Source organism: Mesocricetus auratus, unplaced genomic scaffold (assembly GCF_017639785.1).
Source record: "Mesocricetus auratus isolate SY011 unplaced genomic scaffold, BCM_Maur_2.0 Super-Scaffold_100003, whole genome shotgun sequence".
NCBI classification, from domain to species: Eukaryota; Metazoa; Chordata; class Mammalia; order Rodentia; family Cricetidae; genus Mesocricetus; species Mesocricetus auratus.
Genome location: NW_024429188.1, coordinates 99844431 through 99862311, shown reverse-complemented (window position 1 = coordinate 99862311; position 17881 = coordinate 99844431). Strand labels below are relative to the sequence as shown.

General features: G+C 37.0%; 1 protein-coding gene across 14 annotated transcripts in view; it reads left to right on the top strand.

Annotated features, from left to right (window-relative positions):
* The window catches only part of Mbnl3 (muscleblind like splicing regulator 3), a 107135-nt gene extending 92926 nt beyond the window's left edge, over positions 1 to 14209 (top strand). For 11 of the 14 annotated variants that reach the window (XM_021236218.2, XM_021236216.2, XM_040744621.1 and 8 more), the window contains 5 exons: positions 106 to 256; positions 1350 to 1385; positions 3736 to 3830; positions 4743 to 4816; positions 6743 to 14209. In XM_021236218.2, the coding sequence (XP_021091877.1) occupies positions 106 to 256; positions 1350 to 1385; positions 3736 to 3830; positions 4743 to 4799 (339 nt within the window). In that variant the 3' untranslated portion in view covers positions 4800 to 4816; positions 6743 to 14209. The remainder of the gene's footprint in view (positions 1 to 105; positions 257 to 1349; positions 1386 to 3735; positions 3831 to 4742; positions 4817 to 6742) is intronic. The other 3 variants (XM_021236213.2, XM_021236214.2, XM_005085555.4) reach the window with 3 other exon arrangements.
* The last annotated feature ends 3672 nt before the right edge of the window (positions 14210 to 17881 follow it).

Below are 17881 nucleotides of genomic sequence, written 5' to 3'. Positions count from 1 at the left end.
ACCCTTGTGGTCTCTTCCCAGGCTGTATCTTAGATAAATGACACTTTGGTTAGAGCACATTTTTACTTCTCTGGTACTAGTGACTATTTCATCCCTTCTCTATAGGCTCTGCCACCTGGTGCACTTCAACTGATGCCAAAGAGGTCAGCCCTTGAAAAGAACAATGGTGCCACCCCAGTCTTTAATCCCAATGTTTTCCACTGCCAACAGGCTCTAGCTAACATGCAGATTCCGCAGCCGGCATTTATCCCTACAGGTGAGAACACAGCTAGGGGAATCTTGAATTTAGCAGTTTGAATATGTATACTGCATAGCAGCTTCTAAAGGGCTTTTGTTGGAGAATGCTCACCATGCATTTTGACTACAAAGTAAAATAAAGCAATTACATTTGATTTGCTATTATCTAGAATAACATGATTTTGGAAATGAATGGATTGAAATTAAACTAGAAACTGAGTTTTGTCTTTTCTTTGTTTGCTTTTTGCTTCTAAAGGTTGATTCACTTGGTTTTATCTCAACTTGTTACTTGATTTGTAGTCATTATTTCACAGATAGCAGTTACCTGTCAAAAGAATTTCCCAACTTCAATATTGTAAAGTGCTGTAGTTTGTGTAATGATGATATAACAAGATCAATTATTCTTAAAAACCCTTATATTCATAGTAAATTTATAGTAAATGTAAAACAGGTAATTTTAGCCTCTAACTCTTGGAAATTATTATTAGGTGAAAGTAAAGATTTGGAGATGTATGTCTAATAGAGAACTTGTCTAGCATGTTCAAAGCCCTGGACTTAATCTCCAATACTATCAAAAAGTTGTGGAAATTTTTCTTTAAAATTGTGAAGCCTTTAGTAAGTATGGTTCCATTTGCTTTAAAAATCATTTTTGCAAGCCTTAAAATTATATAAACATTCCCAGACACATAGTATTGTATACTCAAACACAGGGAAAATAATACATTGATCAGTTAATTAATAGATTAATTCTCTAAATACAGGCTTGAATCCCAGAGCATACCTTTAAAGGATATTTGTAGTAAACAAAAAAATCTCCGCTTATGAAATTATTTACAATTTATTTTTCTAGAATAAATACATAATTTAAGTGAGATGATTCCTTTAAATAAAAAGCAAAATTCTTTTTTAACCAATGAATTACTTTTTCCCCTGGGTCTGTGGTCTTAAATCTAACCTGTAATTATAAGCATGGGTGATAACTGATTTGCATGTGCTGATTAATTGATATAGCAAAAATGATCTTTCTAGTTAAAATTCACTTCTGTCTGTAAAGCCTTACTAATGAAATCTCTCTTTTCTTTACTTTCCACGCTTTTCTGCATGGTGTACAGGGCCAATACTGTGCATGGCACCCGCTTCAACTTTTGGTAGGTTTTGTACAAAAATTCTCCACTTTCTCTAACCTAAAAACATTTTTCTACTGTGACTATGAAAATATGAGTGACCAAATAATGTAAGTGGACATCTTCTGAGTATTTAAGGTTTAATGTGGTATTTTTTCTTTATAGAATCAAAGTAGACCTATTTCTCAAGTTCTAGTAGGTTGCCACTGTAGCCAAATTTTAACCCTGCCATTTCCATCCTAAATATACCAACTAAAATATTTTTTAAATGTTTTTCTTTCCATAGTGAAAGTAGATGATTTTCTTGGCCTTCTATTATTTTAAAAATACATTTTAAATGTATAATTGGTAAACTACAATGAAACAATCCCCTCCTAAAGTTACCCTTATAGTGTAATACATTCATTATGCAGATATTGAGAAAGGATGAGCTTAAGCAAAGATAGAACATTCTGCTGTGTTCTGTGATGGATTCTTAGATTTTTTTTTTATTTGAGCTTAGCCTTTAGTGGCAGAGCCATCTCTGCAACCCCTGTGACGGATTCTTTAGTGTTCAAGGATGGAGCATCATCTGCCCAGTAGAATCATTTCAAATGTGACTTGGGGTGATGATGTGGTTTTTAAACTACCAGTCACAACCTCTTAGCCTTTTGGCTAAGATCAAGTGAAGTAACCAATCACATACAATTCTTTAGTTAGCCACCACCATGAGATGGTACCCATCCCTAAGCCATTTTGTATTTCACTAATAGAAAAAAAGATAAAGCCACTGGGAGGTCACAGTTCCTATAGTCTTCATGGGAACCAGGAACAGAGCATGTGAAACTAGTTTTGTTTAAAGTAGGGGAGAAGGAACACATATTAGCTTCTCCGATCAACCCAGGTCCTCTCACCTTAGAAAATTTGCAGCAGCTTGATATCTATCCCACTAGTAGACTAAGGTTGTTACAGAGAGATTGAGATAAAAAGTAAAGTCCAAAATGATGACCACATAAAAGCAACTCAAATGCAGCAAGATTTGAACCATGGCAAAGTCAGGAGGCCTGTTATTGAAGGATTAGCTGTCACCATAGGACTTAACATTGCGTTGACACTAACAGGAACATTCTGTGAATATAAGTGGAAGAACAGACACCTGCAACAGTGAAAAATGTTTCTCTCTTTCTTGGGGCTGCTTCCTTGTCCTTTCCCTTTCAGAGCTCTGCTTGTGAATGCAATTGCACGCTTTGGCATTGCTGCGGCCGGGCGTTGGTGGCGCACGCCTTTAATCCCAGCACTCGGGCTGCCCCTGCACAGTTGCTGTACTTCCAGTGAGGAAAACCATGCGTGTTTTTAGAATTAGCATGTGAGACCATGAAAGATGGCTGTAGGAAATAAGTAACCAGAGATGGATCAAAGGAACAACTATGGAGTCTCTGTTAATCACTGTTTGGGGGACAGTCTTGCTTACTTTGGTATGAGTTGCATTTTCCTCCTGGCCATTCACTTTATCAGTAGACTTTCAGAAAATCTGAATTTGACCAAGGTAGACATGATAGATTATTATATATGTATGCTTTCCATTCACACATCACCATTCACATATTAATTCCCTAGTTGACTTTCCAAAATAACTGAAAATTAGAAAAGCATCCCAAAGCTTTGAGAATGAAATAGAAAGTAGCAAAGCAAAAGCAAACATCCTGAAAGAGATTTTGCATCTGCTAGCCATTGTAGCTCTATTATTTGCTGTGAAGACAAGATTCACTGTGGAACAGATTAACTGATTGAGAATAGTTAACATTTCCAAGGGACTTACCAAACTGAATACATAGTCCACTTTATTCTTCATTCCTGCTCTTCTACCACACACTTACCAACAGAACCATCATTCTTTTATATGCAGATCAGGTAAGTACTCCTAAAAGTGCCATTTGTACCAAAAAATCTAGTAACAGACATGTCCGTGAAACCAAACACCAGTTGAAAATTCCCTAATTAATTTTGACAGTTGAATCCAGTGACTTGTCTGCTTACCTAGCTTCAGTAGGTATTCCTGGTAACAGCAGATTTTTTTCATATACATTTATTACAACCCTTCTTGAAAATTCAGGCTTTTGAATCTATTATAGTGTTATTTTGCTCACAATGTTAAGAATGGCTGTTTTCCTTAATAGTAACTATAATTGGCTTTCCCTTTTTCTCTTTTTAAATTTTCCTCCATTCCATGCTGTGTTGCTTTGCACTGACTTTGATTGCATGGTGTATATTCATCACGATGATGTTACATGACTTGTTGCTGCGATATCTACCACGCCTCATTCCATCGTGTCTGTCATGGTTCTGTAAATGCTTCACCCTTCCATGTGTTGCTTCCATGATTTCCTACTGAAAGTGCCCATGATGCACGGTGCTACACCTTCCACTGTGTCTGCAGCAACAACACCTGCCACCAGCGTTCCCTTCGTTCCAACAACTACAGGCAATCAGGTTTGGCCATTTATTTCATCTGTTCAGACCTAGATAACCACAAGGTGTTGAAAAAGCACAGTATATGCCTTTTGGATTGGTGAAAATCCTTAGTCCATATGCTTATGTGTTTCTTAGCCAATCATTAGATTTGTAACATTTATTTGTACGTATAATTGGGGTAGCATATGTGATTTTCTATCTATCTCAGGGGTTATTGGCATGATCTTACTCATTGTTAATTGGTAAGCAGATGCTACTGGTGTCTTTCTATGTCAAAGTATTGCTACCACACCAATCCTCAAATGTATATGCTGTACTGAATATGTCTTAAATGCGTTCTCATCCTGGTGAAGAAAAGTGATTTTACTGCCCTCCTTGTTTTGGTTATTGTGTTTGAACTTTGATTTAGTGAACACATCACCTTTACTTTCAGTTCCACTGGAAAGAAAGCATGCTATCACATTTCTTTCCAAGGGATGCACATCTTTACTATCACCAGTGATTACATCAGATATTCCGTCTCATAAAAACATTGGATGTTCTTGTGTTGTTTTCATTTTCATTTGGTTTAGGTTTTTCAGGCAGAGTCACAGCCAAATGGCCAGTTTTTAGAAAACATTGAAGTTGTGAGGCAATTAGTACAGTAGCTGCTGAATACTGTGATACCTGTTTTGCTTTATCAAAGTGCTCACTTGCCCCCAGGCTGCTGCTTAAATTTCAAGCATGACAGCCAAAAAGCACACAGCATTTATTTGCTGGATAAACCACACTCCATCCTGTGCTCTCCAAAATTGATGCGGTGGAAATAGTGAATATACCTAGTTTTCTGTGAAATTTATTATCATTTTGACATAAGAAACTCAAGCAGTGAACAAAAACGGAATTCTCCTACAAAATCATTTTAATCTAAAATCTTTTTTACTACTATAGATGACCCAATTATCAATAGATGAGCTGAATAGGAGCATGTTTGTTTCACAGATGTAGAAGTTACCAGTAGAACAGTAAGTTTCTTTAAGTATTAATAGATGGTGTTTTTAGGTTGTGTCTTTTGTTTACACAGTTGTGTTTGTTAAGGTTTGAGTAAACATTTTCACTTAAAGGCATTGCTTATAACTTGAATTTGACTGTACATTCAAAAGTTTTGAAACTGGAATGTGAGAGAGGTGATTTTTTTTTATGTGGAGATGACAGCTGTTGCAGTATTTTTCTAATGAGCTCATAGACTCAGTTTTTCTCTTTTCAAAGGGGCAAAAAACTTTTAGCCAAAAGCACAAATCACATTTGAATTTTAATTCTCTAAGCTTTTTTGTTTGTTTTATTTTCAAGACAAGATTTCTCTGTAGCACTGGCCATCCTGGAACTCACTGTGTAGACAAGGCTGGCTCAAACCCAGAGATCTGCCTGCCTCTGTCTCCTGAGTACTGGGATTAAAGGCTTGCCCCACTACACTGGGCTTAATTATTTAAGATTTTTAAACTTTATTTTTTGTTGAAGTAAAAATAAATTTGTCAGAATTTGTCTGATGTGATCATCTCAAAGACAGTCAGTGTTGGTTCTTTCTGACCCAGTGTAGAAAGCTGTGCACTTTCTGCGTGTTGCATCCCATCTAAGTCAAGTAAAATTGCACTAGCTATTTTAAAGTTTGACGTACAATATAATTTGGTAATTCAATAATTATTTTCATTTTTTTCACCCTTAACATTTGACCTCTACTTTGCCTGGTCCAGAAGTCATTAGTAGCACACACTTAGTTCAAGCAGTCATTCACATGGAGCATGTCTGTTGAAGATACTTAGGAATCACGGGTACCTGAACTATAGAGACCTAACAAACGAATCTTCTCAGAATTACATTGTAGTGTAGAAAGCTTGAAGGTCACCCACCTTCAGTGTGTCATTTGGTTGAAGGAGGTAACTGATATGCCCACTGCTGGCCTAGTTCCCTATCTCCCACTAAATAGGTCCTTAGTACTGTTTCAGACAAAGCCCATAGCTATTCTACACTAGGTAAGCATGTCCTCTCAGTCATAGGCATGTTTTAAAAAGATCTGGGGGAACTGAAGGAGCTGGAAGTTAGAATCATTTTTCGCAGGTGTTATTTGGGATAGTAGCAACTTGAGAAAGCCCTAGATGCGAGAGTGGAGGTTTGTGCAGTGCTTGCCCACTTCTGATAGAGGCCACTCTACATCGGGGTGAAGAAAGTCCAAACAATTAATTCACATAAAATATGTCCAGAAGAATGAGTTTTCTTCTACTTGATTCCTTTAAAAAATTATGGAGGGATACCTTGCTCAGAGTTTGAGGATTCCCCATGGGAGGCCTCATCCTCTCTGAAGAGTGGATGGGGGTTGGTGTTGGGAGAGGGAGGAGGGACTGGGATTGGTATGTAAAATAAGATTGTTTTAAAAATAAAAAAGAGACAATAAGACATTTGATATAATAAAATAACTTTCACGTGCAACAGGTGTGAAGATTTTTCTCCAAAGGTCAAAAATGTCATTTTGTATAATAGTAGATGACTTACTCGGGATATTTCTGGAAGGGTATAAGATATTCAGCTAAAAGTGTAAAGCTTTGTTTACTATTGGACCTTTTCAAAGTGATGGATATTAAATACATCTTGGGGGAACATGTATGTTGAATGAGGTGAACTGATGGTTGGATGATGAGCAAAAAGTTTTGACATTGTTAGATAATGCCTTAAATATAGCCGTAATGGGAACCTCGCACACACTGTCCTAGCTATGTGTCTGTTCAGTGATTGTTTGCATTAGCCACACTGTCACAGACACAGAGTCTGAAATTCAGAGTGAGGAATATCTTGCCTCAGTTCATTTATAGAAGTAGAATAAGAACAAGTCTCTGACACCTTGTACGATAACCCTTCACTATTTCTTACTGACTCTCCTCTTTTGTTTTCTATTTCAGTTGAAATTCTGAGCAGCAGAGTTGCAGAGTACCAGAATCTCTCAAGAAGAAACTCCTTATGGCCTTTCTATGTATATTCTCGTATGCCCTCTTCTACCAACACAACAATAAGCATGGTGCAGTCAATATATTAAAGCACATACATAAGTCAAAAAATTCAAATTTAAAATAAAGCATTCCAAAATCTGTGAAGTTGTTAAAGCAAATAGAAAATTGACCTCTGTGTTACCTAGTATGGATTATTAATTGTAAAAGAATTAGCATATAGAATACAACCATACAGCTTTGTCATTGATATGAATTATCAGATTCATATTACTGAATTATCCGTCTGACATGATAATAAAATTTAAGGATTTTTTTTCTAACAGTGATTTATGTTCAATGAACTTCCACAGTGTACTGTAGGCTTACTGTACATTCTTGGTGGATTAAGTCTGTTTTTGAAGTGTTACCTTACTGTTTGTTTACAGGATAGTGTATTGGATTGATGTAGAATGTAACTAATATGTCCAGTACCATTTCCCCCGTTGATATATTGTATTAAATTGGGTTCTGTTTAGCTTTCCCATGCTAGTGTTTTGTTGTTTATACGTGGTGTTTGATTTCAATTAAATGTCATTAGTGGGAACAGAGGTATATGTGATTGAAAAACATGACAGGTTCATCTTAATATGCATTCTTTAAAACATTTCTGTAAGTTTCTTGACATATACATTTAAAAGGCCTCACTTTTGAGTGTACACAAAACCTGTTCATAGAATTTTACATGTAGATCTGACCTTGCATAGTCAATAATATACTCAAATTTTTAAAAGAGAAAAATAATTACTGACATATGATAGCAAAGTTCACATGTTAACCTCAGACCATTCCTTTTAAATAAATTCAAAGTATTCACATTCCAATAAATTTCTGAGCATGTATAAAAAGTATGTAGAGTAGCTGTTACAATTATTGTGTCACAGGAATCCTATTTCTCAGCTTGAGTGTCTAAAATTGAGCTATTTGTCATCTTCAGTTGAGAAACTGGTACTTACTAGTTTAAAGGTATGCTAATCATAGGTTATAAAGTAAGCAGAGAGATGTGGGCGTGGAAGACAGTTTTTATGTACTGGCAGAAAGTGTGTAAAACCTTTGCATTGTAACCTTTTGCACAAATGCCATTTTCTAAATGCAAATGGCTCATGCTCTTTAAACTGTACTTTGAATAATAAGTAAGATACAATCTAGCAAAAGTCAATCCAGGTGAAAGAGAATTGTTTCCAAATGAGGCCTTACCTCCCCAAATGGACAATCTTTTCTATTGATCACAGAAGGAGGCTGAGTACAAGTCTGGAAAAATGGCAGGGATGGGACAGGGAGAGATTTAAAATGACTGATTATGCAAAAGAACTAGGAAAGGTTTCCACAATTGTCTTTCACTTCATTTTAGCCGAGTTTCCAGTTTTCTTCAAGCTGCAGTGAAGTAGCAAGCTTTGACAAGTTTTCCCTGCCCAAACTTTAACATCAGAGTTGGGGGGGAGGGTGTTGGTTTGTCTCAGAACAAAACCTATTTTTTTCTCATTTGAGCTTATATGTCTTTATGTGTGATTCAAAATTATAGTCAGTTTACCATCATGTGGCTAATATAGACTAGCAATATCCCATGGAGGTGTGGTATGAATTCTTCTTACTAATATGCTTGAAATAATCTCACAAATATCAAATAGTAATACATCTATTTCTGTGACATATAATGTACCTTATCTACTTCATGGTTATTAACATTACTATTATTATAACATGGAGGAAACATTTTCCAACAGCTTAAGTAGACTTAATATTTTCTACTCAATATATATTCTCCCATTGGAAAGTATAATATCAAATTTTTGGATGTATAAAGGTTTTTTTACTTCATAAAAATCACAAGAAAAGAGAACATTTGGGATACCTTAAGACAGGTAGTTGGATTGATTTTCAGAACAGTGGAGTTGGCAAAGACTTTATTGCCTTTTCCACGGCTGATAGACACACAGGCCATGTGACTTGCCTAAGGCTGCCTAGCCGTTGTGGGAACCAATTGTTCCTTCTTTTTGCATTTTTCTTTGGAACATTTGAGACTCCAACCCAAAGCAGATCAGATTGGCTCAGAATATAAAAAAGCAAAATTACCTCTAGTGGTTCCTATCCTGTTGATCTTAACTATCCAGGTGAGTCCTGGTCCCCACTGATTTCTAAATAGTCTTGTTTGTATATTGGACCTCTGCCCTTTGTTAACTATTGCCTGAAGTTAGAGATTGAGAGTTGTGTGCCCTTTTACCTGTGGGCTCTTTGAACCAATTAATTTCTGTTTTCTAAAATCATAATTCCATAAAGAATGTATCTGAGCTAATCTAGATGTAGTTCTTAATGGATATGGGAACATTTTGTGCAAAATGAACTTTTTGTAGTTTGACATTTTAGTGCAAAAATACTATCTCATTTAACTTCTTAAACTTTTGAGAAAATAGATGAAACACTTAGAGTAGAGCTGTTCTCATGTTGCTCTAAGCACTGGAAGATACTGACATTGACTTAGTTTTAGGATGAGATTCAGTGAGGAACATTCAGGGTAGTTGTCTTTTTGGTGCAACATGTTTCTATGACATTTTAAAAGTTGCTATGTACGTGAAGTTTAAGAAAGCAAGCTCAAAGCTCAAACATTTCGATCCAATTTTACTGAGTTTTGAGGGAAATGAAACTTTAAGTTGGCACTCTTTAGTTGTGCAATGACAAATGATCTTATTGAAGAAAAAACAAGTCATTCGACTATAAATTGAATTAACAAAACAAGTCACAATGAATCAGTGACTCTAAACAAAAATTTACTAAATCATTTGTAAATAAACTAAATTCTAATCAATTGTGATTCTTAGTTAGCATTTTGTAGTCTTTGCGTTTTATAGTGACCTCTGTTTTTATTTCTCCAAAATTATTGGTTTTGTTCATCTTCTCAGCCTTTTGCCAAAATTTGCAAGAGCACTGAAACTTGAATAAAACGTGTCAAATATACAGATAAGCAATCTAAACATGTCATTTAAGAAGGGCCTAGTAGTTTCAGTTTTTACAAAAAGCACTATGAGACCATAATACTTTAAATAAGGACTAAAATTAAGTTAATTCATAAGATTACTACTTAAATACAGCATTTACTTTTGAAATTGGAGCATGAATCCACACTCAGCTATTGCTTTTGAGTCATTTTTCTAGATTAATTTTTAATCTGCATCTGGTCACGTAAGCAGTCTTCTTCCTGTTCCATCCATCTTGCTCATCCATTTCTGAGCATGTTAAGGCATTTTGATCTTGCCATAAGTGTTGTCCACTAATGGGAGCCCTCGCTCCCCTGCTCTCCAGGAAAAAGCCAGTACCTGCTCTCAGCTATCAGCAGGAACCAAATGAATTAATGTGTTTGGTTTGAATTAGCTTTGACTGGCATGCCGAGTGAGGAAGGAACAGCATCCACACTACATTGTAGGAAATGATGGAGGCTGCTGAGGCAGCTCGTATGCTAGTTGGACTGCCAGTTGTTTCTTTTCCGCGTCTCTGAAGAGCGTTGGTAAGATGACCTCAGGTGGAATACAGCCCAAGTTTGCTGAGACCTGTCAGTCTGTGGGATGCGCTGTGGTATGCAGAATGATTAGTAATTGTAGTTCTCTTTCCCCTTTAAATAAAAGCTCTTCTACATGTCACTTAATGCAAATAAGTAAAATTGGGCGGTTCAATTCCCATCTCTGATTTGTAGATTTAATAAGATAGTGGCCTAATTTTACCAGTGCCTGTCAGAGGTAGTAGAATGAAATAGGCAAAAGAGTTTAATTTTTTTGCAAGTTTAGCAGATAGTCTAATCAAACTGTAAATATAATTACAAATATAGGCTCCAAGTACCAAGTCAATAATTGGTGTCATGTTTTCATTTTTTATTGTTTTTAAGGTTTTTATTGTGCTACATTTTTATATCTAAGTAACTAAGGGATTTAATTTTGAAGAAGAGTTAGAGCAAGTTTAAAATTTTACTACATTTATTCAAACCATTTATTAAAGCTCTAAACTGACACTGTAGCATAACACGGTATAGATTACAGTCCATAACTACACTCTACAATTTACAGTTTAAGAATAAATTTAGCTTTGTATACAAATAATAGTTGTCAGCTAAATATATTTACTTGTTGTTTTGGCAACAAAACTGCAACATGGCTACCTTTAGACATATGTGCATGTAAAACTTATTGGTAAGCGATATGTGGTTCATGACAGTGCAAAAATATAGAAGATACAGCGCAAAACTGATGATGTTTCTGAAGCCCTGAGTTCCATGTGAAAACTGGATTTGTTTCCTCTTGTAGCCTTTTGTTTAAAAAAGTTTATAACACATGGAACTTTATAGTACAAAGAATTAGTTCTGTTGGTAGGGTTGATACAGTATTTTGACACCAGAACAAGCCTGTCATATAAATAAATATATATATATATATTACCTGACTTCTTTTTCATAAATTCATTCAAAATTATCTATTAATGTAGTATCTGTAGCTACAAGAATAATCCTATTTTCTGGAATTATATACAAAAATATGTGAAGATTAAAGCATAGCGCAATGTTTAGAAATTAACTCATATTAGTGACACCACACATAAAGATACTATAGAATGACCCCAAACAGTGTTAAGAAGCATATGCTGCAGTTATCTAACTGTCTCAGTTAGGGTGCGAATGTGTGAGACACACCTTTTTTGCACTTATGTACATAGTCCATGAAAGCAATCCTTGGAGCTTTTTAAAATATAAGAAGTCTGTGGTAATAGCATGTTTGGGAGAATGGTTTCTGTGGGTTTGAGAAAGAAGGGAGTTATTCTTTGCTCTGAGAATTAACAAAAACATAGTGTTGTGGACGCTTGCAAGTTTGCTACAGTTCACCAGAAGCTCAGCCTGCTAACATACACCAGATCCCCCTTAACAGCACTGAGCAAAAGGACAAAGTACTTCTTTTAGTAAGGCTACTACTAGCAGAGGCTATTTGTTTTGTGGGTTAATTCCCACTGCACACACACACACACGACACTCATGCATGTACCACATAATGGATAAGCTTCCCAGCAGAGGTTTTCTGTTTTCAATTGTAAAAAGCAGTAAAAAATACTCTGTCCTTACAAAATAGTTATTTGCACATCTGGTTGAAACAGACTTTATCCTTCATAGTTAATATATACATCAATTAATAGGGATTTAAGTGACAAATTGTTACTGTTTTAACTAAGCAGAAGAAAACCAACCCAAAATTAACATAACATGGAAGTTGGCAGACAATGTCAATCTGTAACCCACTCTGTCAGTTTTCACTCTGCACTTACAGATGGCCAAGGAACTTGATTGGTGTTCCTCCTCAAGGCACTGAGGTTTAGCAATGGTGGAAGTCTGAAAAGTTAAGGAATGGATTACCTTGGCACACTAGGGAAGGACCCGCCCTAGGCTGAAGGTAGTTCTTGTGAAATGCTGCTACCCATACTGCTAACTCTTGGATTAAAAAGAGCTACCGCCATAGCTCAGTGGTAGAGCACTTGCCTAGATGAGTGAGGCCCTGGATTCCATCCCCAGCACTCCAAAAGGGAAACAAAGGAAGAAAACAAGAGAAAGGTAGAAAACAAACCAAAACCAGAAAACAACCCAAGCCTTAGATGTATCCCATAGCTCAGGGCCATTTGGCTAAAAAGTCCTCTTCTTTTTCCCTCAGCTCCTGATCACTTAAGATTCAACCATCCCAAACATCATGACAATCTGAGCAATCATTTTGGCCAATAGAAAATGTAAACAGATATTTACTTTGTAGTTAGGAATGCCCACTTCAGCCTTATTACCCCCACGATTTCACTTTGTCTTTATGTGGACATTCCCTTGTGAATTTGTATTTCATAAAAATATTTTCTCATAAGGTCAACAGAGGAAATTTTATGTGGTACTGGGAATATAGCTCAGGGCTTTGTGTGCTGTGCAAGTACTCTAACAACGTGTCTATTCAGATATGAGTTAAATCCAGAACTAGCAACCATGAATTAGTGTGGATAAGCCTTGAAGCATCACAAAAGATAGCCAATGGATTTATAACATGTGCATGCTCACAGCCACTTGGTCACATACTGAAGCTTAAACATAGAGACTGTATTTAAAGCAGTAAGGCAAGATAGAGAATTAACTATAACAAATGCATATGACTAAAGCCAAAATGACATCAATTGGTATTAATTTATGACTAATTCATAATTTATAGCCCCTCTATCTGCCCTTGCCTATGAGTGATTTACTCACTGACATTAAAAAATCTGAATTATTCCAGAGAAATTTTATGTTTATTACAATTCCTCAATTGTAGTGTACCTAAAATTGAAGAGTGCTTTTGTCTGAAATAAGCTGCCACTCTTTATAGATACTACAAGAATCTTCACTAATACTCTTTTACATCATGTTACTTTTAAAAATACCTCTGTAGCAAGGCCTAAAAGAATTAAGCAAGCTTTTTTATCCCAAACACACAGCCTTAAGACTGTCATAGAACTACATGGTTCCAAAGCTTTATTTCTGTATACAGATGCTATCTGTTAATGACAGAAACCAAACTGTTTTGTTGCTGTGTCTGTGTCTAGCAGTTGAGTGAATGATACGGCCATCCATTTCATTAGATTCTGGGAATAACCTTTTCAAAATAAGTTCCTTTTATTATTATAGCTATTGCTTTAGTTACAAAACTGAGCCATTTGCTCCCAAATTACAATAATTGAAATGAGTCCATTTTTTAAAAAATGAGGTCTCACTCACTATGCTGTGTAACCTAGTCCAGATTCCATGACTTAAATGAATTGATTCTTCCATCTCAGCCTTCCAGGTGGCTTATTTTGTTTAAAATGATGAGCTATGTTACTCCCTTGTCTAATTTTAAAGGAACAATTTATACCTTCATCTAACAATGATCTGGATTATAGAAAGTGGAAGAATTATTTTGGGGAGAAAAATGGCAATTTAAGAATGCTATAATAATGGAGTGGTGGTGGCACAAGCCTTTAATTCCAACACTTGGGAGGCAGAGGCAGGTGGATCTCTGTGAGTTCAAGATCAGCCTGGTCTACACAGAGAGTTCCAGGACAGCCAGGCTACACAGAAAGACCCTGTCTTGAAAAAAAAAAGAATGCTACAGTAAGAAAATTCTTGGCACTGTGCAACAATTAAGCACTTACGAAATGACCAAAATATTTTACAAATAAAAATTGTTCACATAATATTTTGTCCCCAAATGCAGTAATTCATTCCCTCAACTGCAAATGTTTGGACTTTTTCAAGTTACAGTGTTGTATTCCGTGTTTGTGTTTAGAAGTGTGCATTATATAGCACATTTTAGTATGCTACTTTTATGTTTATTTTTTATTCTTTTAATAAAGTTTGCAAATTCCTTTGTTATGTCTTCTTTATGAATTGGTATTCACACAGACATTCAGCCAACAGTTATTCATGGTCTAGTATACCAAACTTGACATTAATAACTCTAATATAAGTTTGTGATTTGACTCAGTGTTATATCCCATACACAGAGAAAGTTTATTTCCAAATGCCTTAAATATTTTGAAATAGGTAGATGATATTCATTATCTTTATATTTTCCCATACAATTGTAGTTAGTAACACAGAAAATTACATTTTAGTAAAAAAAAAAAGAATCCTAGCTTTTATTGTGCCTCAGAAACCCTAAGGCACATTCCCAAGATACACAAGAAGTTTGTGTGTACCAGTTATCCATATTATCCTCCACTTTCAGTATGACATATGAAACCAGTGCTGTTCATGAACGTTCATGCTTGTCAACATGGGAGTAAGTGGTTTCATGAGAATATTTATTAATGTTTCCATTAAAATGTTTTCTGGTATTTTAAACTATTCGTGTCCAATAAGTGACAGAGGGTACTCCTTTTTGTTCTTTAAGAAAGCAAGTATAACCTGATAATATTTTATTCAACCAGATCTCTAAAAGTCTCAGGAACACTAATGGGGGAGAGGAGCTGTGAATCTGTTACCATTCCATAGTTGAGTTGGTAGAAGACAGAGGTAAAGTTTGTATCAAAAGCTGGGGCAGAGTAAGACTGTCTATGACAATGACAAGGACCAAAAGGGAAGTTAGGTCCTTTCTGGTACAAACTGTTATCATGTTCATCTCCTTTACTTTTTGTGCCCTGTTTTAACTAATTCTGATGTGATTGATCTTCACTTTGGCATTTTATAAGAAGCCACCTTTAAACTCTTTGATATGTTCTATGTGCTTCTGTGAGTGACATTCCCAACACTAAGACTGGTTCAGTATACAAACATGTATTACAAGTTTGAGGCCTTATGACTAAAGACGCATACGTATGTAGGCGGTGAACTACGTCACTAGCCAGGGCCACTTTTGGGCATGGCTAGGGGACGTTATGGGGGAAGGCATAAAAGACTGAACAACGGAAGTCTTGGTCTCTTTTTCCGGCTTTCGGCTTCCAGTTCCGCAGCGGAAAACTACTAGGCTTATCTGGGTTACTTGTTTGGTCTCTTGTGAGTAATTTCTACAATAAATACTTAGCTTTAAAAAAAAAACAAGTTTGAGGCCTTATGTCATTTTCTTTGAAATTGCTGAATTGTAGGTTTTATTTCATGCATCTCGTTGTTTCTATTAGCACCTGTAGGCAAAGCCAGATATCAACAAAGTTTGTCTTGGGAACTTTTCACTTTATTCCACAGCATCCTTTTAAACTCCATTTTACTTATCCCTAATCGCCTCTAGTCTTCTAAAAGTCCCATGGTAGTAAGTTAGCAGTCCTACATCTTAAGGCACATCTGGAAGCTTCCCTAATAGAACCTTACTTTTGGGATCCCAGGTTTCAGAGACCTGTTCACAACCGAAATCTAAGAGAAAAAATGACAGTCTATAAGGAATGAAAGTATTTAATGTACTGCCTCTCCTGGAGAGGTTTTGCTTAGAAAAACACAGCTCTTTTGTGGTTCAGTATCAGGCACTTACATGTATAGATAACATCCAGTCCCAGTATTTGGGAGAAGAATTCAAATTTCTATAGGTTAGTAGGAGGTTAGTAGGTTAGTCAGTTGCCACCTAAAAAGGACTAAAAGATGAAAATGCTTGTGTCCTTATAATTGCTAGCAAGCTGCTCAAATAATGACCAAACTAAAATAACCAACTACATAGTGAAACCCTGAAGATTCCAGAGTGCAGAACCTATTAAAGAGAACAGCATTTTAAAAGTATGTTTCACTAGCTCCCTGGCAGTAGGACCACGATACAAACCTGGTACATGAGCTAGCTTGTTGGGGCCCATTCCCTGTTGCGGGATGTCAAGCTCATCCTTAATGCGTGGGAGAGGGACCAGGCCCTGCCCCAACCTATTGTGTCAGACTATGTTGACTCCTCATGAGAGCCCTTACCTGTGAGGAGGAGTGGACTGGAGGTGGGCTGGGGGAAGTGATGGGGGTGGGAGGAGGCAAGGGAGTGGGAGGGAGAACTATAGTTGGAATGTAAAATGAGATAAAAAAATTTGAAACTGGGGGAAAAACACACTATACATCCAAATTCTTCAATATACTGGAGTAAAAAATGGAAGTCACTTAAGGTTTAACTTGGGTTTAAAAAGAAAGTATACCCCTCTGTTTAGTGAAGCCTTTTCCTTGCCAGCTGCTTTGGTTTTTCCCTACCAGTTGCCTGGGCTCTGCTGCGTTGTAGTCCCCAAATAACACACAAGACACTGTATTAATTATGAAACTGTTGGCCTTGCTTGTTTCTTACTGGCTAGCTCTGACTTAAGTATTTACTCCATAATTGTTAATGTAAGTATTTCTCTTACTAGAGAAAAGGGTCCAGACTTCATTCAATAGCTGATGGAAACAGAAGCAGAGATCCACAGCCAAGCACTGAGCAGAACTCCTGGAATCCAGTTGTAGAGAGGGAGGAGTGATGAGCAAAGGGATCAAGACCATGCTGGGGAAACTCACAGAAATAGCTGACCTGAAAAAGGGGGAGCTCATGGACCCCAAACTGAGAGCTGGGAAATCAACATAGTACAGACCCAGACCTCCTGAATGTGGGTGTCAGTTGAGGGGCTTGGGTAATCTATGGAGCCTCTGGCAGTGGAACCAGTATTTATCCCTAGTGCATGAACGGGTTTTTGGAGCCCATTCCCATGGAGGGATACTCTCTCAGCCTAGACACACAAGGGAGGGCCTAGGCCCTGCCCCAAATAATGTGACAGACTTTGAGGAACCCCATGGGAGTCCTTACTCACTCTGAGGAGCAGATGGGGGTGGGATGGAGGACAGGAGGGAGAGGGAACTGGGATTAGTATGTAAAATAAGATTGTTTTATACCAGGTATTGGTGGTTCATGCCTTTAATTCCAGCATTCGGGAGGCAGATGCAGGCTAATCTCTGATTTCGAGGCCAGCCTGGTCTACAAGAGTGAGTTCCAGGGCAGCTTCCAAAGCCACAGAGAAACCCTGTCTTGAAAAACAAACAAAAAAGATTGTTTTTAATTTAAATAAAAAAACTAATTTTAAAAAGAATCATTAGGCATGCCTTTAATCCCAGCACTCGGGAGGCAGAGGCAGGCAGATCTCCGTGAGTTCGGGGCCTGGCTGGACCAACAGCCTCAAAAACAATGCAGAGAAACCCTGTCTTGTAAAAACCAAAAAAAAATCATTAGGATGGGCGTGTGATCCCAGAAAGTCATCAAAACCAATGAGGAAATGGTCAAAGATCATGCTCAACATATAGTGACATTTCACTATTCTGTGTTTCTGATCCCGAGGAAGTGCCATTCTGATTTTAAAATGTGCCATTCTTGGGACAACCAGGTGGTGAGTGCACCTGCCACCAAGCTTGGTAACTTAAGTTTGGAGCTTGGGATTCACATGGTGGAAGCTCTAAAGGACTCTGCAAGTTGTCTTCCGACCTCCACGTGCAATCTGTAGATGTACTCACAGTCACTCACGCTTGTGCTCTCCTGTCTGGCTCTGTCTCCATCCCCTTCCTCTTCTCTGTCTCTTGATCCTACCATTGCTGTCTCTAATATCTGTCCCTTGTCTGTCCCT